Raw genomic sequence first — 21,561 nt, forward strand, 5'->3', positions numbered from 1 at the left:
ATATGCATATGTATATATATGTACGTATATGTATATGTATGTGTATATATATGTGTGTGTATGCGATATATGTATTTAGATATGTATATATTGACAGATTTACCACCCACAGAATTTTGTACGATGAGGTTGTTTAAGAAAATGCATGATTTCTTGACAAAGCCATGCATTTTGTATTATTTTAGTAAGAGCGAGTCATAGATCATCAGTTCTACTTCACCAAGATATTCTGAATAATACAGGGCAAGGTACTTAAACCCCCCGAGTCTCCAAGTCTTCACCATAAACTGGGGTCAATGCTCCTGTCCCACAGCCATCCCTGTGTTTATGGACACTATCAACAGTGAGCCTGTGGTTCAAGAACCACATATATGCAGTATAACGATGACTCCATGTTGACACTGAGCCCTTTCTTTCTCTAAATTAGGTTAAACCACTTCCTGCTACCAAAACTGGGAATAAGAAGTTCTTGGTGGAGTCCAAGAAGACGTCTGTCTCCAACTCCCAGATGGGCTCCAGACCCGCCCAACCTACCTCAGCGTCTCTCCCTGAAACTACAGTGGCCGTCCCACCCACGCCAGCCCAACAGAAGGGGAAGAACAGTGTGGCCTTGATGTCAAGGCTCTTTGACATGTCCTGTGACGAAACTCTCTGTTCAGCTGACAGCTTTTGTCTCAATGACTACGCCTGGGGGGGCTCACGATGCCATTGCAACCTGGGCAAAGGAGGCGAGGCCTGCTCAGAAGGTAGACCCTGGAAAGGGAATGGGCTCATCTGTAGATACAGTTAGTTGTATGATACAAACAGAGCACCTTCTCGTCCTTTTAAGATAAGCCCCTTCTTCCATGTATTGGTTGGTAAACTAGCCTCAGTCTCCAGGCAAAGTGAGAAGCAGCTTCCATTGCCTTTCTGAGGAATAGCCTTGTTTCTGGGTATGTCAAGTGTAAGGTCCTTCGGAGCAAGCATTTTGAAATCTCAGTAGCACCAAGGAGGTGAACTCTACCATTGACATATCTCTATCAAAACTATAGACAGAGCATCTAGGAAGGCAGAACATTTAGGAAGGTTGAGAGGGCTGATATCGGAGACACCTTGGTTACCACAGATGTACAAGCTTGAAAATAAGTGATGTTGAACTTTAAGTCATTAGTTTCTTTTCAGGGAAGCAGGGACCAATCTCCCAAATCCTGTTCCCGCTAAGGAGTTTCAGAAGCTCCTTTATCTCAATCGTAGAAGGTGTGAAAGGCAGAGAAAGGAAGATGGGAAGGAAGCTAAGTATGACCAGGTTCATGGGGGTTTTCTGGGGTGATAGGCAGACAATGGTGTGTGTTGATTTCTGCTTTGAAAAATAAGATAACGGCCTTCTTTTTCTTTCTCTTTTCAGATGTCTTTATTCAGTATCCTCAGTTCTTCGGCCACTCCTATGTGACCTTTGAGCCTCTGAAGAACTCTTATCAGGCGTTTCAGATTGCTCTGGAATTCCGGGTAAGCGCTGCTGGTCATTTGAATACCAGATTACATCCAAGGAAGAGTGGGAAGAGGGAAAGTAGAACACCAGCCTTGACTGAAATCAGTCACAAAATCTGGCTGGGGCGGGGTGCATTCACAAAGTCCAGGTACCTAGGAGAGAGAGGGTTAGGATGTCTCAAACTATGGAAGATTAGCTCCTCAATGAGAGAGCTACTTCCGCAGTGATGCCCCAGGGGCTGGATTTCAGGACTTACAATGCATTCCATTCCTGGAGACCTTTTACTGATAGAGACCTCTCTGCTCTCAATCATTTAAAGATTAGCATTCAGCTAGCACCTTGAGCTTAAATGGGATTCTTTGAGTACCTTTGAGGAAATGGAATGGCCAGGAGTCTGGAAACCTATACCCTTTACCACAGTGTTAACTGTCAGAGAGGTGGCCTGACCCTCAGCGGATACACCCAGTATGACTACCCACAGGACTGTTGGTACCGTCTCAATAGATGGAAAGTAAGCAAACGTACATGTTTCCCAGGTAGAGCGGAAGAATAGAAAGAACACATTAAAAACAGCACGGGGCTGGAGAGATGACTGCGGTTAAGTGCACAGGCTGCTCTCCCAGTGGAACTGGGTTCGATTCCCATCACCCACACAGCAGCTCACACCGGTCTTTAACTCCAGTTCCGGGGCTTCTGACACCCCCAAACAGACACACAGGCAGGCAAAATACCGAAGAACATACAACAAACATATTTTTTAAAAACGGGGTGTTCATCTGAACACAAACAAGGTGCTCTGTGACCGGGGCTTTAGGACACAGGCTTTTCTGGAAGCTTCGCGGATGCATCCACAGAGCCAAGCAAAGAGCTGATCAGATATGGGCCTTCCTTTCCTTCCTTTCCGCCCTCCCTACTTTTATACCACTGCTATTTTTGTTTTGTTGGTTTTTTAAACAAGGAACTGGCCTGGCTATGTGACGGACTCTCTGGCGTTCACATGCTTGCATCAGTAGGCTGGCAGAGGGGAACCTTCGTGTTTTGTCTTCGTGGGCGTCTGTAGGTGAGGGAGAAGGAATGGCCCTGGCTTATGTGGCTTTTGCTCCTGTGTTCTCAGGCAGAGGCGGAGGATGGCTTGCTGCTCTACTGTGGAGAGAGTGAACACGGAAGAGGAGACTTCATGTCCCTGGCTCTCATCCGGCGCTCCCTCCACTTCAGGTAACTCTTGCCTTAACCCCTGTAGAGTTTTAAGTTCTTAGCATGTACTTCATACACGTCAGTGCACACGACTGGATTTCAGTCACTAAAGAAATTGTGTGCAGGAGATGAGCTGGGGCCAGTGTCCCTAGTCCCGAAGAGCTGTGACAGCAGGGTAGCCTTTGAGGTGTGAGGTTTGGACCCTTATCTCATTCTTTCATTCTGACATCAGTGAGGTATGGAGCACCCACTGGAGGTCATGGAGCACCCACCGGGGGTCATGCCAGTGTGGGGAAAACCAAGCCCTGTCTTTCCAGAAGCTCAAGAAGGCAGGATCTTCTCAGGGCCTTCTTGAGACAGGATGGCTGACAGCTATGGAAGGTGGGAAGGAACCACAGACTCCCAGGGACTGACAGAGGTCCAAATCCTGCCATGATTTCCCTAGGACTGGGCTGAAGCCTTTGACTTGCCCTCTCTACCCTGGTCATTTCTGCCCAGAAACTTTGGAAGCTGCTTTTGGATGACTTTTTATTTTGTGTGAAGCAAAGTTAGGGCACATAACGTCTGTCTGTGAATGAATGATAGATGTCAGCCTTGGCATGGCACCCTAGCTAGTGTCCTGATAACATCATTTCCTTGCTGCCTGACCTTTGACAGATGGCATGAACTATGGGATCTGCCTATTCTTAAAGGACCCTGCTAGGGATTACATGAGCTTCTGTAATGCCTTCTCTTGAGCAAGCAGTATTTTATACCAACCCTAATGGTTTATTTCATTTATTTAGGTATTAGTTTTCTAGCTAGTGTGTCTAGCCAAATGGTGAGGTCCCAAATAAATGAGACCCTGTATCAAAAGATAAAATGGAAAGCAATTGAGGAAGATACCAATGTCAACCTCTGGTCTACACACACACACACACACACACACATACACACACACACTGGCTAAACCAAAGAAAGGAACTATTATCCTAAAGTGATGCTATGGAGTCTGAAAACATGAACTGGTTTATTCTAGAATGTTCCCTTCCCTTTTCTTTCCCCGACAGGTTTAATTGCGGAACTGGGATGGCCATCATCATAAGTGAGACCAAAATCAAGCTTGGGGCCTGGCACACGGTGACACTCTACAGAGATGGGCTGAATGGACTGCTGCAGCTGAATAATGGCACCCCGGTGACAGGCCAGTCCCAGGTGAGTGTGAGTCCACACCCTGCTCACCCATCCGGTCCTCAAGAGGAGACTGTCAAAAAGAGCAGAGTTCTTGGCGATTCAGGGAGGCTGAATTTTCATACACAGGAGAGCTCTGACGAGGTCTCCATAGTTTTGCCTGTCTGAGCTCTCACACTCCTTCCATACATACCTACTGGAAAGGTGTGTACACAGATGCAGCATGTGCCAGGTATGCAGGGATGAATTATCTTTGCACACAGTCAGAGGTCAAGAAAAGCCATCATTAGCATCACATACAAAGGTAGGCACTAGTGTTATGATCTGTGGCTTTAGCAAATAACCAAGGATGAATTGGACTGTCTGGTTCCACATAGAAGAATAATCCATTTATCCTTATTGGAATGCTTCATTGTAGGAGGAAGTAAGTTATTTATCTCTTGGGTCACTCTGGAGGCCACTGGGGGTTCTTTCACATCTGTTGTGCTCATAGCAATTTGAAGATTCTCTTTTAAACAGTCTGAATTAGCATCTGGCAGGGAGCCAATCCTAGAGTCACAATCAGCAAGGTCTCTATATTCTCCAAGGGAACAGGCAGCACTGGAGCCTTTGCGCCTACATCTAAGCATCCTCCCGACTGCCAAGTCTGTGCTGTGCTACTAACAAGGCATGATGTAATAAAGGTACATGCCTGGAAGTCTTACTGATTTGGCTCTGACAGTAGTGAATTACTGTACTGGGAAATTGCTCATGCCTTTGCTAACGAAGAAACAAGACACAGTGTACGATTCTAGTTCAATAGTAAGAAACGGTCGATTGAAGTTTGATAAGAATAAGGAAACTTCAGTCAAGAGTCTTAAAAACTACCATGAAAACATGGTGGTCAAAAGCAAGAGGGTTTAATAGAGATTGGCATATGGGGTCATGAGGTAGCCTTAATAAACTAAAGAAACCTAAGTATGCATACATGGAGATGTGGCATCTAGAGAGGAGGAAGGGATTCTGAAGTACTCTAACCCTCAGAAGGAATGTAAGGATATTTTAAGAGATAAGAGTAAATTCCAAAGGCTGCTATCCAAGTTAGGATGACCTGAAATGCCATTAGTGAGTGATTGACTCAATGTAGCTGTCGGGAAGATGGCAATGTCTTTCACATAGGTCAAAGAAAGGGGCTTGGGGAGGAAGGATCAGCCTTCTGGGAGAGCCTTGTGGTGTCTATCAGATGTAAGAAACTGTCTCGGCAATGGGTCCCTGTTCCAGGGGTAGTCATATATATAATATATAAGCCACATATATAATATGTAAGTATATGTCATGTTTTCTTTATTCTTATAAGCCACTGAGAGAGCTATGCATAGAATCCAGTAACTATGGGAACCCTCATTATATGTGGTTTTATATGTTCCCAATCCCAATATCCAGTGACTTTATCAAATATAGGTATTAGCTGCAAAACAGCATGTGATTCTGAGACTGGTCAGGATGAAGTGTGCCTCTGTATCACTGAGACTTTACGAGCCCAGCAAACGGGAGCGGGCCATCATCTGGGAACTGCTTAATAACTGTCAAGAGACAGAAAATTCTATTTTAAGCTGGTTCCCCAGAAACAGGCTCAAGGTGAGGTCCTGTGCATAGAATGTTTTTAGAAAGTGCTCTCTGGGGAGACCAGCACTGGAGAAGAGAAGTCACATAGGGTAGAAGAAGGCGTCAGCAAGATCAAATCCAGCACAATTTTTCCTAGTATGGATTCCATCTAGTCCCCAGAGAGCTAGGGAGTAAACATTATGCCTCAAAGCCACCCCAAAGTATCAAAGGCTGACACTGGGGAACCCAGGGCATTCACATGCACAGGCAGTCAAAGCAGACTCCAGAGAGGCAAAAGACAAAGTCAGTAGACTCTCCCTCCTCACACATTTATGCCCCAGGGGGAAAAGGCTCTGTGCTGTGGCCCTGGATGGGGGACAAAACCGGAAGAGAAAGGTGAGGACAGGATCCGGAACTGACGCCTGAGAATCTGGACAGAACAGGCCAAGCGAGTATTTGGTTCATATGATGGAATCGACTTAAGAACCATTAAACCCTCTAAGTACTGAGTAGTCCAGCCTCCTACTTACATATCTTCTTGCCTGATCATGGGAACAGATCGAACAGGGATTGGATTCCTACTTGCTGGAAGCAACCACTTTAAGGGTGCATACAGATGGCAGCCGGGGAAGGGGCTGTGCCTTTCCCAGTTGTTCCCATGGCCATCATTTAGTCCAGATGCATGGGATGCCCATGTACTGAAAACAGAACAGCCAACAAATCTTCGTTTTCTCTTACCTCACATTCAGCTCTGTATTTTCTGACCTCCAAATTTATACTTCACACTATTGGTTTGGCCCTGGTTTAGAAGCTTCCTGGCTCAAGGTAACACATAAAATAGAATAAAATAAAATAAAATAAAATGAATAAAATAATCATACCCATGAGCACATTTCAAGGTATTTTGTAATACTGCTTGTTGGATATTTTCCAAAAACAGTTCCCCTTATAGTATTTAATGTGACGGTAGCTGGGTCTGGGAACTGTGAAAGGGCAGATGTTCACCCTCACATGCCAGCCTTCGGATACACAGAGTAGCCCCCGTGACCCATCCAAGGTACACAGTAGATTGGTGTGAAGACTGGACAGAGCACTGCTGGTTTTGGATGCCTGCCTGCTTCAGCGCCTGCTAGATCGACTTGGATGTGACTTCCTTCCTTCCTTTCCAGCCACTCCAAAACCACTGCTTCTGGAAGCTCAGCCCTCTAAGGAGGCAGAGAGTTGACTCTGGTAGTCAATAACTGTGGATTTCATCACCTAGCAGGGCCATGCCTTAAAGACAAATCCAGATAAAGGAATCCCTAAGGTTTTAATCTATGTCTTAGCCATACCCCACATTACAATCTGTCGTGCTTTGGTTTCTCTTTACTTTCTATTTTTAAAATGAGATAAAGTTTTCATTTTTCTTAAAGGGACAGTACAGTAAAATTACCTTCCGGACACCTCTGTACCTCGGTGGTGCTCCCAGCGCTTACTGGCTGGTCAGAGCAACAGGGACAAACCGTGGCTTCCAAGGCTGTGTGCAGTCGCTTGCTGTTAATGGAAAGAAGATTGACATGAGGCCCTGGCCACTGGGAAAAGCCCTCAATGGAGCTGATGTTGGTGAGTACCCTAGACTGGACCTGGGGATTCCTTTCTGGTCAGCAGAAAGGATAATTGTTTCACACCGGAGTTGAGGAGTGATAACCCCAAGTCTGTATGCTCTATGGTCGCTTCCATCTGGAGGCGACCTGGTGCCTTGCCGCCATCATAGCCTGAGCTCATTGGACAGATCGGCGAGAGTGCCCTTTGATCTTTCCCTCTGATGCATCCATATCTGTGTGCACATATGTATGTGCGCTGCTTGTCTGCCTGGTGCCCACTGAAGCCAAAGGCAGGAATCCTCCGGAAGTGGAGTTAAAGGCAGATGTGAGCCACCGTGTGGATGTAGGTAACGGAACCTGGAGCCTCTGCAAGAACAAGTACTCTTAACCACGAAGCCATCTCTCAAGTCCCAGGAAAATCTAATTCTTGACCATAGTGTCCAATGGCTCCTTTTACCTTAATTTTAGAAGGAAGAAGAATGTTATTACAGCCACTATAAAGGTGAGTGATGGGGGCTTGCGGAGGGAGGCAACTTCTCCTGACTGGCAGCAGAGTTGGGATTGTTTTACAGAACAAGAATCCCCCTTAGGGGGCTGGAGAGATGGCTTAGTGGTTAAGAGCACTGACTGCTTTTCTGAAGGTCCTGAGTTCAATCCCAGCAACCACATGGTGTCTCACAGCCATCCTTGATGAGATCTGATGCCCTCTTCTGGAGTGTCTGAAGACCGCTACAGTATACGTATAATAAATAAATTAGGGGGGAAAAAAGACTCAACCTCAGAAAGGAGCAGGATGGGCCATTTCCTTCAGGGACCGCCTGAAGGAAAGTTGCAAGAGCTGAGTTTAAGGTCCAGGGAGCTGGTTTCTCCCAGGCCTTTCCCTTGGCTTGTACATGGCTTCCTCCCACTTCCTCCACACATGGGCTGTCTTCCCTGTGTGTGCACACACGCGCATTGTCCCTCAGGTGTCCAGACCTCTCGCCTAAGGACATTAGACAGACTGGATTAGAGTAACCCACTCTTATGATCTCATGTAATATTAGAGGTCTCATGTTCAAACTCAGCCATTTTGAGAGTTAGGTGTTCACCATCTGTGAGCTGGCTGCTCCACCCCTCCCCCACCCCTACCTCCACCCCCCGGCTCCACAATAAAGCTTTTTCCTCCTCTCTTTCTGATTCTTCACAATCTCTATTTATCCTACTCTTGACCTCTGGTCCCCCACTCTCCTTCCCATGGGATTTCTTCCTCTCTGTCCCTGTCCCTCATCGGGGACCTTAATGATTTAACTGTCATTAAGTCCCACTGGACCCCTCAGGTAGGTACCCACCTGCCTTTCATGTCTCACCTCTATTCCCTCCTCTCCAAAAAGCTGCATTGTAGAAAGAAGATTTGAACACCACTTTCTTCCACATGAACTTCAGTCCTCCTCTGGAACTAGCAGAACTATTGGATCCTCAGTTCAAAGCCAATGTTTCTGGACTCTGACTGGGGTTTGTGTTTTCAAAACTGTGACCAAAAGGAGAAAACAGTCAGTTTTATTTGCCCTGGTATAGCAGCCGGGATTCTCAGTGGCTCGAGTACCAGAGTAGTCCACCAGGCATGGGCGTTTAAGAGTTCTAGCCACCTGAAGTTGTTCTTTTTGTCCCGTGTGAAAACTGAACACACCGCCCTACCTATCTTTTCCTTGGGAGTCTTTATGGTCAGGCATGCAGGTGACCATTACTGGTCATGAAAGATGAGATTTGACTTGCCAGTTATGCCAAAGATGGTGACACAGCCAATTACGGGGATGGGGACTGTTCATCTCTGGAGAGTTAACTACCAAATCAGGCAGTGGTGGCAGAGCACTGGTGAACAGCACAGCTGGGCTGCATTACCCTGGCAGGTGCACGCCCCTTTCCCTTCCTCCCTGGAAAAGGCCTCTGCACTCACCCAGCATTTCCAGAAGGACTGTGACGAGACAAGTGAACCAGAGCAAGGCCATGTGTTCCCATGTCAGATGGCGTGCATGCCAGTGCCAGAGTAGTTCTTCCAGAAAACTCTGCTTGCTTAATAAAAAGACACCCACATACATGCACACAAACACAGGTGCATGTAGGCAAGCACGATCACGCGTGCACATGCACACACATATATATACTCCCAAGCACATACTTTGACACACACATACTCTCTCACACACACATATATACACACACACTCTCACACACATAAATTCATACACACAGTGTACATGCACATATACTCTCATATACTCTCTCTCACACACTCACACACATATTCTCACATGATCTCCATCACATACATTTTTTCTTTCTCTCTCTCACACACACTCTCTCTCTCACACACACACACACACACACACACTCTCTCTCACATACACACACATACTCTCTAACAATACTTTCTCACACAAATATAGTGACACACTCTCTCACACACATATATTCATTCATACAAACAGTGTACATACACATATACTCTCATATATAAAGGCACACTATTTCACACACTTGAATCCACACTCTGTCCCACATAAACACAAACATTCTTTCTGTCACACACACCCTCTCTGACACACACACACTGTCCCTCACACACACATTCCCCACACAAACATATCCTCACACATATGTCTCTGTCTCTTGTCTCTCTCACACACATTTTTCACAATACTCTCTAACACACATTCTGTCACACACTCTCTCACACTTACATACTCTTTCTCACGACTATATCCACATTCATACATACTTTCACACACACACACACACATGCTCCTACTCATAAGCACATATACACACACACTCACAAACCCATATACTCACACACATACTCTGTCTCTCTCTGTCTCTGTCTCTCTGTGTCTCTGTCTGTCTCTGTCTATCTGTCTGTCTGTCTCTGTCTCTGTCTCTGTCTCTGTCTCTCTCTCTCTCTCTCTCTCTCTCTCTCACACACACACACACACACACACACACACTTACATCCTGGGACATGAAGATGAGCCTGAAGCACTTTTCATGACAAGCTACCTCCGTCCTTCTTAAACTTAACTCTGGAAGGAGAAACGGGATTCTGGAGCACTTGCCAAGGCACTGTGACACTTCCCGCTTCCTGTCTGAGGAGCTCAGCAAGAGACCTGCTGTCTCTGGGCTTGCCTGAGTGGCTGAGCTTTGAACCAGTGAGGCAGCAGCACTTAAGCTAATTGGGGTCCCACAATATGTTAAAGATCTCCTTTAACATAAACACTCTGGGGGTGAAGGGGTGCTCACTATCCATCCACCCTGCTTTCCGGAGCCGAGGGGATGGATTAAAAACAGGAACAATTCCATCATCCCCTCAGTGCTTATAAAATGTGTCCTTTGATTTATTGTGCCCATCGCGTTTGGAAACGTCTTTAGCTCTTCCAGAGGACAAGCCAACAGAAGATGACAGCAGAGAGGCAGGTTCCCCCATTCTGGGAGCTGGTCCATTCTGCCTGGGTCCTTACAGGATGCTGGGGTCAGCTGTCTATCTCTGGGTGGGCACCTGGTGACCTGGCTTTCTGATCTCTATTTAGGAGAGTGCAGCAGTGGGATCTGTGACGAAGCCTCCTGCATCAACGGAGGCACCTGCGCAGCCATCAAGGCCGACTCCTACATTTGCCTCTGTCCCCTTGGGTTCAGAGGTCGACACTGTGAAGATGGTGAGAGGGTGGCCCTAGCTGTGTATTAATGCACGTAGATGTGACTCTCCATCGGTGCCTGTTTAGCAATGTCCTGCATTTCCTTCAGGGATCTAGGTTGCCTTGCTGGGAGGGATGGGATGTATCAGAAGGCCAAAGTTTTAAACTAACCACTGATATAGTCCTTTTAATATATCAACCATGGGCCGGCTCCTCTGGCCTTCCTGTAACACTTAGAAAGCCTGCACTGTTAGGGTTTTTACAGAACTGGCTTGAGTGTACTAAAAGTTTATGACCTTTATAATACCTGACAGTTTCCAAGAAAATAGTGTCAAAGTGTACACACAAATCAATAGTGTGATAAGACAAATCCACTCTTGTTTTTACCTCTTTGCTCTGATCTGATGGCTTATCCTACCTTTTAGGTTGTATTATGCAAATATACACATGTGTGCATACATATTTGTATATATGCATGCAATGTGCAGCCACACACAATGTGTACAGATGAACATTCAGGAAGAATAACTGAAAGTTTTAAATATTTGGGGGAAAAAAACATGAAGGCTTGGACCTGCTTTAATTTTTCCAAAGCTCAAAAATTGAAAGCAAGAGAGAATAAAATTAGAAGTATGATTATAAAAGCAATCAATTTTATCTATGAATGATTTAGGTTTGAAACTAAGATGCTACATGGGGGGAGGAAATATTTTCGATATCTCCTCAAATCTCGTGTCAGTGGAAGTGCATAGCTGAGCCTGGGCGGGCTGTGGACGTCTTGGTTTTGTGGAGCTTCACACAGGAGGGCTGGACTCTTGTTCAAATGCTACATCTCCTCCGTCAGTAGCGCTAGAGGTTGTTCTTCTCCACAAAGTCACATAGCGAGCAACATGACTGCCCCTTGAGTCCCCCCTGAGTCTTGTATCTATCTAGTCATCATGTCAGGAGGAGAGAGAGAACATGAGGGAAGGAACTTTTATAGGCCAGACATGAGGTACCATATGATAACCCACCCACACTGCACTGGCAGAACTCCGCCATCACCCAGTATCCACAGAGCAACTAGGAGATGTAGGTGATTTCCTGTATAGGAGGGAAACGCCCAGCTCCACACACAACACTTGCTGGCCTCCGCCACCCAGGGATCGCTAACACTCTGCTTGTCTCTTCAGCGTTTGCCCTGACCATCCCTCAGTTCAGAGAGTCGCTGAGGTCCTACGCCGCCACACCCTGGCCCCTGGAGCCTCAGCATTATCTTTCTTTCACCGAGTTCGAGATCACATTTCGGCCAGACTCAGGGGATGGGGTCCTTTTGTACAGCTACGACACGGGCAGCAAGGACTTCCTGTCCATTAATATGGCTGCGGGCCACGTGGAATTCCGCTTCGACTGTGGGTCTGGGACTGGAGTTCTCAGGTGAGGGCCAAGGCCTTGAGCAACTTCCTCCCCTCCAAAGCCACAGCCACCACTATGACCACTAAGCTGCTGCCCACCAACCTCTTCCTGTTTTCTCTTTGCCAGTGTCTGTGGAAGCCTGGAAACAGACCAGGGCTATGGCTATACTGCTTCTGAACTATGCCAGACCCCTCCCTCTCTGTATTTTCCTCCCTGCCTCCCTCCCTCCCCCTCTCTGCCTCCCCCTCCTTCCTTCCTTTCACCAAATACTTATTAAACAGATATTAATCCCAAGCTTCTGTTTATGGAAAATGACCTTGCTTCCTGTGGGGTCTACAATAACCCACCCCCACCTTATACAGAGAAGCAAATGTTGGGCACATTTCCTTCCCAACTTTGTATCTTTTTCTTTTAATAACCCACTATATCTGGTTAGTGCATGTGGGTAGGAGACCGTCCACTGTAGCAGGGGAGTCGTCCCAGTGCCCACACCCTACAAAGACAGTGGTTCTTCCTCTTCCAACAACTACCAAGTGCCAATAGCTCCTGGATGAGGCTTGGGACCTGGGTATCATCCTCCATCCCTTTGCTAGAACTTTGCCTGGCTTGGTTGGTCTTGTATTGGTGACCCCAGCTGGCTGGGAGTTCACATTGGCCATAGCTACGTGAAATCCAGAAGACAGCATACTACAGTGCTACAGTACTCATCTCCACCCGCTGGCTCTTACAGCCTGTCCTTCTCCTCTTCTCTACTGATCCCTGAGCCTTGGTACCAGGGATGGATGGGTGGGGGTGGGGACAAAACGGTTGTCCCGTTTAGGCTAATCAGCATCTTCCTTGCACTTTGACTGCGTATGCATCTTTCCCTTGGCGACTGCATACTGCCAAAGGAAGTTTGTCTGACCTGTGTTGAGAACAGACCAGGGCTATGGCTATCAGCTGAGAACAGCTCAGGGCTATGGCTATGAGCTTAAATGTTTAGGTGTCAGTTTGACAGCATGGCCTTTCTATGCTTCTTTTAGACTACTTTTAACTTCCAAGCTCCAGGGCCCCTGGTCTAACACAGAGGTCAGTGCTACTATGTGTATCTAACGCTTCTTTTCAAAGTGCCTGGATGCTCTGCTTAAACCTGCCATGGGCTCCCAGTCTGTTGTATTTCCAAGGAAACAGAGGATGTAACTAGCCTCTGTTTTGCTAGCCCATCATTTTTAGAAGGCGTGTGTGGGGGAGGAAGATGTTACCACCATCGTTGCCTTAAAACTGCTGACTATTTTCATGGCTGATGGGAAATGCTGTCTCTATTAAGTTTCCACTGTTTGTCAAAGGGTTTTTTTTTTCTTTTTTTGTCCTTGAGGCTGAGTTTCCACGCCAGTTGACACCTCCCACTCCAGGGAAGGAGGGAAGGGAAGGGACAAACATTTTTGTCCCTCTAGTTACATAAGACATCTTATATCTCAAGACAACTTTTGTTGGTATTTAATTGATTCAATTTACATATGATTATGCAAAACAGTCCAAGCATTTCACTCAGAACTATACGTCAAGTTTAGAGAGGAAGACACCGTGATAATCACCTCATACTTTGAATCGCCTTTTCAAGGTAAAGGGTGACCTCCAGATCTGGAGGCACAGGCATGCCTCACAAGGCTTTGGAATACGTGCTCCTCCCATCGGGCTCTCTGCAGCCACAGATCACAGATCCCACTGTCTTAGCCAGGGTTTCTATTCCTGCACAAACATCATGACCAAGAAATAAGTTGGGGAGGAAAGGGTTTATTCAGCATACACTTCCACACTGCTGTTCACAGAAGTCAGAACTAGAACTCAAGCATGTCAGGAAGCAGGAGCTGATGCAGAGGCCATGGAGGGAATGTTTCTTACTGGCTTGCTTCCCCTGGCTTGCTCAGCTTGCTTTCTTATAGAACCCAAGAGCACCAGCCCAGGGATGGCATCACCCACGATGGGCTGGGCCCTCCTGCCTTGATTACTAATTGAGAAAATGCCTTACAGCTGGATCTCAGGGAGACATTTCCTCAAGTGAGGCTCCATTCTCTGTGATAACTTCAGCTTGTGTCAAGTTGACACAAAGCCAGCCAGTACCCCCACTTTGGGGTCACTGGCAACTATATCCTAAGCTCTCAGCATTTCTACTTCATAAGTTTGTGCCAATTTTCAATCAGAACTTTTGAGGTTGTATTTTTTTGTTTGGTTTGGTTTCTTATTATTATAGTGTGAGGTATCCATTCCCTACCTGTTGGGGAAGGTGACTAGAGAAAGAATCCCTGGATCCTAACTGAAAACAAGACAAAAGTTACCAGAGATTAAACCACCATCGGCCTTCCCTTCCCACATCTGCCTCATGCAGCCTGGCATCAGGGATCTCCTTGAGTATTTCCCATGCCTCTTGGGAAGCTATTTATTTTGAAAACTGTTTCAAAGAATCCCCCCACTTAATTAAGAAAATTAGGGGGAAAGCCTGCACCATAGGAAACTGTGGAATTGGCCGAGTCATTTTAATTTTAGAAAAAGGATATTGTGGTCGAAATCATTATGGCTTGGTTCAAACATCAAGACGATTGGAATGAGCTCTCGATGGCCGTGATCGATATACTGTGCAGAAGAAGGTATTGGATTGACAGCCAGTGACCTCTGCAGGACAGAAACATGACTAGTGTGCTGTTAGTCATTATGGAAATAGACCACTTAAAAAGACCTGCTTGTTTCTTTATTGCATATTGATTTAGCCAAGGTGATTAAATTCTAATTGCTAAGGACAAATCACAAAAGCATTTGCCTGAGCAGAGGAATCAAATTAGGGGGTGCTGACCCTTTAATAATCACGCCATTGGTATTCTTCATAGTTTTCTAAAGATGATACAGGACCAAAAAGTAATTGGGAGGTTCAGTGGAGGCCAGGAGCTAGACTCTGTTAGAAATAGAAACACAATAATTACGTTCTTTCTGCACACCTCACTCCAAAAGGCAATGCACGAAACCCCTGCAAGTCACATTTAAGCATCGAGTGTTCCTACCTTGACTCAGTAACTGAGCTTTTAAGGTCATTTCAATCCTTCTGAAATCACCTGTAAACACGCAGTCTGCTTCTCCTTGTCCCTGTTCTTTGCGTGTCACTCTAACAGACTACAGAAATCATGAAGACTCTGCGAAGAGCAGAAACTTATGTCTCACATTTATGGAGCCTGTGAGGTCCAAGGTCAAGCGGCCTGCATCCTGGCAGGGGCCAGGCTTCTTCCCCCAAGGGGGAAGCCAGATGAGTCTGAGAAGACATTCACATGACTGTGCAGGAAGGAAGGGACTGAAATCTAGACTCATATCAAAAACCCAGTCCAGGTGATAATGATGTTCATCCGCCCGTGAAGCAAAGACCATACTACCTAATTAGTCACCTCTAAAAAGTACCAACTCTCAGTGTCACATTGGGGATTAAGTTTTTAAGACATGATTTTTGGGGGGCACTTCCAAACTAGAGCATTTTTTTTCAATATTCTAATATGAAATTTTTCAAAATGAGACAGACATTGTGTATCTGTAATCCTAGCACTCAAGAGACAGAGGCAGGCATTACTCTGAGTTGGAGATCAGTCTGGTATACACAGCCAAGTTCTAAGGCCATCAGATTTCTGTTGTGATACCTTGTTTCAAAAACCAAATGGGTGGGGGGGGGCTGGCAAACTGGGTCATCGGGGAAATATGCTTGCTATGTATCCTAGTTTGCTTTTTACAGCTGTGGTAGATAAACATCACAATCAAACCCAACTTGGGGAGGAAAAGGTTAATCTGGCTTACTCTTCTGCATCATAGCCATTCACTGAGGGAGGTCAGATAATTCACTCCCATTCGTTGAGGGAGGTCAGAGAATTCCCAATACACAGTACTTGTATATAGCAAGCTTAGCAAAGAAGACATCATGGTAATCATCTTGCTCTTTGAATCACCTTTTCAAGGGAAAGGGTGACCTGAAGATCTGGAGGCACAGGCACACCTCACACTGCTTCTTCAGGTGACTGAGGTTGGCATCAATTTCATCACAGCCATACTGATGAAATGGTGGTCAACATATGACATGCTGACTCACATTAAGAGTCTCCAGAGAAACAGAACCATTTGGGGATATAGACAGAGATGGAGAAGAACATTTGTCATGAGACTATCTCATATAATAATGGGACTGAGGCATCCCACAGTTTTCTACAGGGAAGATCCCTCCAAAAAAACTCTATGGTGTAGTTCTTTCCAAGCCTACAGGTATGTCCATGGCACAAGTCTCTGTCTGAGTCCAAAGGGCCAAGAACCAGGATGCTTGTGATGTAAGATCTGGCACACGTCTCAAAGGCTAGGAGTAACAATACTGTGCGGGATAAGATGGACATCCAAGTTCCACTCAAATAGAGATAGTCCATGCTTTTCCTTGCTTTTCATTCTGTTTAAACCCGTGACATGTTGGGTAATGTCCATCTGCTTTGGTGAACTGTCTTCTTCACTCTGTTCATCAATTTAAAGGTTTATCTCTCAAAAATATTAACACCTGAAGGCATTCTGTCCCAGTCAGCTGGTTTCTTCGTCCAGTCAAATGGATGAAGAATGTTATCATCACATCTTTCTTCCACAGGAGTGAAGATACCCTCACCCTAGGCCAGTGGCATGATCTACGCGTGTCTCGCACAGCGAAGAATGGGATCTTACAAGTGGACAAGCAGAAGGTCGTAGAGGGAATGGCAGAGGTAAGAACACACTTGTTTCTCCCAATAGTTGGTGTGGGCCGGGCCATTGTTTTCTGCTGATGTTGGTAGAAGATTAGCATGGAGGGGGCTGCCAGATGGCTCAGAGGGCAAAGGCGCTTGCCACCAAGGCTGATGATGCAAGTTTGATTTTCAGAATCCATGGACTAGAGGGGGAGAACAGCTCCTGAGAGTTGTCTTCTGACCTCCAGAGATGTACTGTAGCACACCATGTATGTAAACACACACACACACACACACACACAAATAAATAAATAAATAAATAAATAAATAAATAAATGTTCTTTTTAAAGTAGCATCATGTTGCATCTGAGTACATAGGTTCTAGTGCCAGGGTGACATGCCAGTTTTCCACTAGACAATGATATCTATTCTACCATATAAATGGGAATGATAGCAACAGTATTGACCTCACAGGAATTTTTTTTTTAGTTAGATATTTTATTTATTTACATTTCAAATGTTAGCCCCTGTCCCAGTTTCTCCTCAAGAAACCCCCTATCCATCCTCCCTCCCCCTACTTCTGTGAGGATGCTCACCCACCCACCCACCCACCCACTCATGCCTCCTCACCCTGGCATTCCCCTACACTGGGGTCTTGAGCCTTCACAGGACCAATGGCCTCTCCTCCCATTGATGCCTGACAAGGCCATCCTCTGCTCCATATGGAGCTGGAGCCATGGGTCGATCCATGTGTACTCTTTGGTTGGTGGCTTAGTCCCTGGGACCTCTGTGGGGTCCAGTTGGTTAATATTGTTGTTTTTCCTATAGGCTTGCAGACCCCTTCAGCTCCTTCATTTCTTTCTCTAACTCCTCTACTGGGGACTCTGTGCTCAGTCTGATGATTGGCTGCAAGTGTCTACCTCTGATTTGTCAGGCTCTAGCAGAGCCTTTTAGAAGACAGCTATATCAGGCTCCTGTCAGCAAGCACTTCTTGGCATCCACAACAGTGTCTGGGTTTGGTGTTTGTATATGGGATGGATCCCCAGGTGGGGCAGTCTCTGGATGGCCTTTCCTTCAGTTTCTGCTCCACAGTTTGTCTCCATATTCCCTCCCATGAGTATTCTGTTTCCCCTTCTAAGAAGGACTGAAGAATCAATATTTTGGTCTTCGTTCCTCTTGAGCTTCATATAGTCTGTGAATTGCATCTTGGGTATTCCGAGATTTTGGGTTAATATCCACTTATCAGTGAGTGCATACTATATGTGTTCTTTTGTGACTGGATTACCTTAATCAGGATATTTTCTGGTTCCATCCATTTGCCTAAGAATTCATGAATTTATTACTTTTAATAGCTGAGTAGTATTTCATTGTGTAAATGTACCACATTTCTGTATCCATTCCTCTGTTGAAGGACACCTGGGTTCTTTCTAGCTTCTGGATATTATAAATAAGGCTACTATGGAACATAGTGGAGCATGTATCCTTGTTATACGTTGGAGCATCTTTTGGATATATGCCCAGGAGTGGTATAGCTGGGTCCTCAGGTAGTACTGTGTCTAATTTTCTGAGGAACTGCCTGACTAGAGTAGTTGTACTAGCGTGTAATCCCACCAACAATGGAAGAGTGTTCCTCTTTCTCCACATCCTCACCAGCATCTGCTGTCACCTGAATTTTTGATCTTACCCATTCTGACTGGTATGAGGTAGAATCTCAGGGTCATTTTGATTTACGCTTCCCTGATGACTAAGGATGTTGAATTTCTTCAGGTACTTCTCAGCCATTCAATATTCCTCAGTTGAGACTTGTTTATTTAGCTCTGTACTCCATTTTTAATAGGGTTATTTGGTTCTCTGGAGTCTTACTTCTCAAATTATTTGTATATATTGAATATTAGTGCTCTATCAGATGTAGGATTGGTAAAGATCTTTTCCCAGTCTATTGGTTGCTGTTTTGTCCTATTGGCAGTGCCCTTTGCAATTTTATGAGGTCCTATTTGTTAATTGTTGATCTTAGAGCATAAGCCATTGGTGTTCTGTTCAGGAAAATTTCCCCTGTGTCTATGTGTTCAAGGCTCTTCCCCACTTTCTCTTCTATTAGTTTCAGTGTTTCTGGTTTTACGTGGAGGTCCTTGATCTACTTGGACTTGAGCTTTGTACAGGGAGGTAAGAATGGGTCAATTTACATTCTTCTACATGCCTCACAGGGCTTTTTATAAGCTTGAGTTATACTTCATTAATACTTAGTGTCTTAGTTCTGCTTTTACTGCTTGAACAGACATCATGACCATGGCAAATCTTATAATGACAACACTTAATTGGGTTTAGCTTACAGGTTCAGAGGTTCAGTCCATTATCATCAAGGCAGGAGCATTGCAGCATCCAGGCAGGCATGGTGTAGAAGAAGCTGAGAGTTATACGTGTTCACCTGAAGGCTTCTGGCAGAATACTGACTTCTAGGCAGCTAGGATGAGGGTCTTAAAGCCTACACCCACAGTGACACACCCACTCCAACAATGCCACACCTCCAAATACTGCCACTCCCTGGGCCAAGTATATTCAAACCATGACACTTAGTAACCAGGGCACTTTTAAGAACTTGTTTTCTGTTCTTTTTACCCTGCCCCTCATCAACCTCTGGCCTTGTCATCTATGTGATGTGATGGCTGAGATCATAGATGCAGTAACGTAGGGATAATATGTTGACAAGAACATGCTACAAAACCTGACTCCTGAGCTTCCATAACCCTGCTTCATAGCTCACCAGTGGCGTAAGCTCAGGCTGGTCATCTGACTCATGAGCTTGCATTTTTCCAAAAAAAATCTCCAAAATTTTCTAGGACTCTCGGGAGAGATAACTGACATCAGGATGCCACAGACACATGTGTAGCCAGGGGAGGGACAAGCGGACATGGGGAGCAATCAAGTACTTTATCTTTTAAAGTACTTGTGTGTGTGTCTGTGTATGTGTGACTATATGTGCTTCTATGTGTGTGTGTCTGTGTGTGTGTGTGTGTGTAACTGTATAACAAAGAGTTTTCACTCATGCGCATGACCACCCATGGCTAGCTGCAGCTTCCACTTATGCCCAGACTGAATGAAAAAGGGAGAAGAAAGTATAGAGACCCACATTCAAGATTGGAAATCCTCCCCAGAGGTGTTCGTTGCTTTTTTGCTCCATGATCCCATCAAAGCTCCGCTGGTTGGAAGCAGTTTTCCCAAGTAGAGAATGGCGCTGCTCACCAATCAACAGTGATTTAGTCTGTTAACACATTGGAATGTTTCTGAGATTTAGATATTATGATCTATTTACACGCAATAAAACTGAGGCTAGGAAGGTTCCTGACATTCAAGGTCAGTCACCTCACAAAACAATGTGAAGGTCCAGCCAATGCAGGACCAGGTTGTTGTGATCGGTCCCAAGACTGTCGTCAACATCTGTCCTGAAGTTGGTTTGCTACTTGCTTTTCTTTATGCATTGACAGGGAGGCTTCACCCAGATTAAGTGTAATACGGACATTTTTATTGGCGGAGTCCCAAATTACGATGATGTCAAGAAGAATTCGGGTATCCTCCATCCATTTAGTGGGAGCATCCAGAAGGTATATTTTTGCATCCTCATACTTGATATCTCTCTGACTGTACATAGTGTTAAGTGTTATAATCGGTGTTATGTTCTGTAGCCCAGGAAAAGAGTTTGAGAAAAATGCCAAAATGCTTACGATTTTATTTTTTAACACTTACACTCTAGTATCCCAAATACCTGTTCCTGGATTTCTGTTCAGTTTAAAGTGAGTCTATGAAGTCAAGGTGATTTTTTTTTTCAGAAAAAAATTCCATAAATTTTCTAAGACTCTCTGGAAAGGTAACTGACACCAGGACATGTGTAGCCAGGGAAGGGGCAAGCGGACGTAGGGAGCAAGCTCCCTGTTCTTATGCTTTCTCTGTGCTGCTGTGTCCTTTGCTTCATAAGAGCCAACTGCTATTTCCACCCACCCTCGAGCAGTTGCTCCTCATCAATCATACAACTGAGCTCTCGGATTACAGAAATGAGATCCAGAAGGGTGAAGATGAAAGAGCTGCTTGGCTAGTGGAAGATGCTGACCCCACTCTCATGTCTCCTATCCATTCTCTTGGGGATATTCAAGATCCCTTGGGTCGTGAACTTGTGCTCCTTGGCTGTACACATGCAGTCTGACTCAGAGCCCAGACTTGCAGGGCTGCCTACATGGAAGAAAAGTGAACTTGGACCCTGGGTTAGCCTCATCTTGTTTCCCTTTAGTGATAAAGGGTGGTGTGGGGAACCAAGGTAGGACTTGTGACAAAGCATGAGCGCAAAAGATGAAAGAGCGGTGACACCGAAAGACAGTGCTATTGTAATTTGAACACTGTCCCCGGGAAAGGTCCCTGGTGTCCCATATCTCATTGCTAGTTCAGAAAATGTCTGGCCAGCATTCGCTTGCTCTTGCACGTCTTTAATTGCTGAGCAACAGCGTCATTGTCATCCCAAGTCAGACCTGGGTTCCCCACAAGAGGCATTGGTCACATTTTCACATAGCGCATAGGTTTGAGGTGTGGAAAAGTTCACCCTCACATCCCTCCATCCTCAAGCTTTGCCTCTGGTTCACAGGACACACAGCCCTTCTATCCTCTAGAAATGCTGCCCTTCCCTTCATGACTGAGGCACTGGCTGGACCATGTCCAGCAGGAGACAAATGCAGGCTTGTATTGGCCGGGCACATTCTACTGGGCTTTGTAATTTTCATGCGCCAAGTGAGAAGAGGGAGATATGAGAAGGTTCC

The 21,561-nt window shown here is 45.5% G+C and overlaps 1 protein-coding gene across 2 annotated transcripts in view; it reads left to right on the forward strand.

The window, feature by feature from the left end:
• Positions 1–21,561, forward strand: part of Egflam (EGF like, fibronectin type III and laminin G domains) — a 184,121-nt gene that overhangs the window by 137,769 nt on the left and 24,791 nt on the right. For both annotated transcript variants that reach the window (XM_052159847.1, XM_052159848.1), the window contains 9 exons: positions 428–746; positions 1,385–1,485; positions 2,583–2,683; positions 3,712–3,856; positions 6,829–7,018; positions 10,560–10,685; positions 11,837–12,080; positions 16,690–16,801; positions 20,245–20,361. In XM_052159847.1, the coding sequence (XP_052015807.1) occupies positions 428–746; positions 1,385–1,485; positions 2,583–2,683; positions 3,712–3,856; positions 6,829–7,018; positions 10,560–10,685; positions 11,837–12,080; positions 16,690–16,801; positions 20,245–20,361 (1,455 nt within the window). The remainder of the gene's footprint in view (positions 1–427; positions 747–1,384; positions 1,486–2,582; positions 2,684–3,711; positions 3,857–6,828; positions 7,019–10,559; positions 10,686–11,836; positions 12,081–16,689; positions 16,802–20,244; positions 20,362–21,561) is intronic.

This window comes from Apodemus sylvaticus, chromosome 16 (assembly GCF_947179515.1).
Source record: "Apodemus sylvaticus chromosome 16, mApoSyl1.1, whole genome shotgun sequence".
NCBI lineage: Eukaryota > Metazoa > Chordata > Mammalia > Rodentia > Muridae > Apodemus > Apodemus sylvaticus.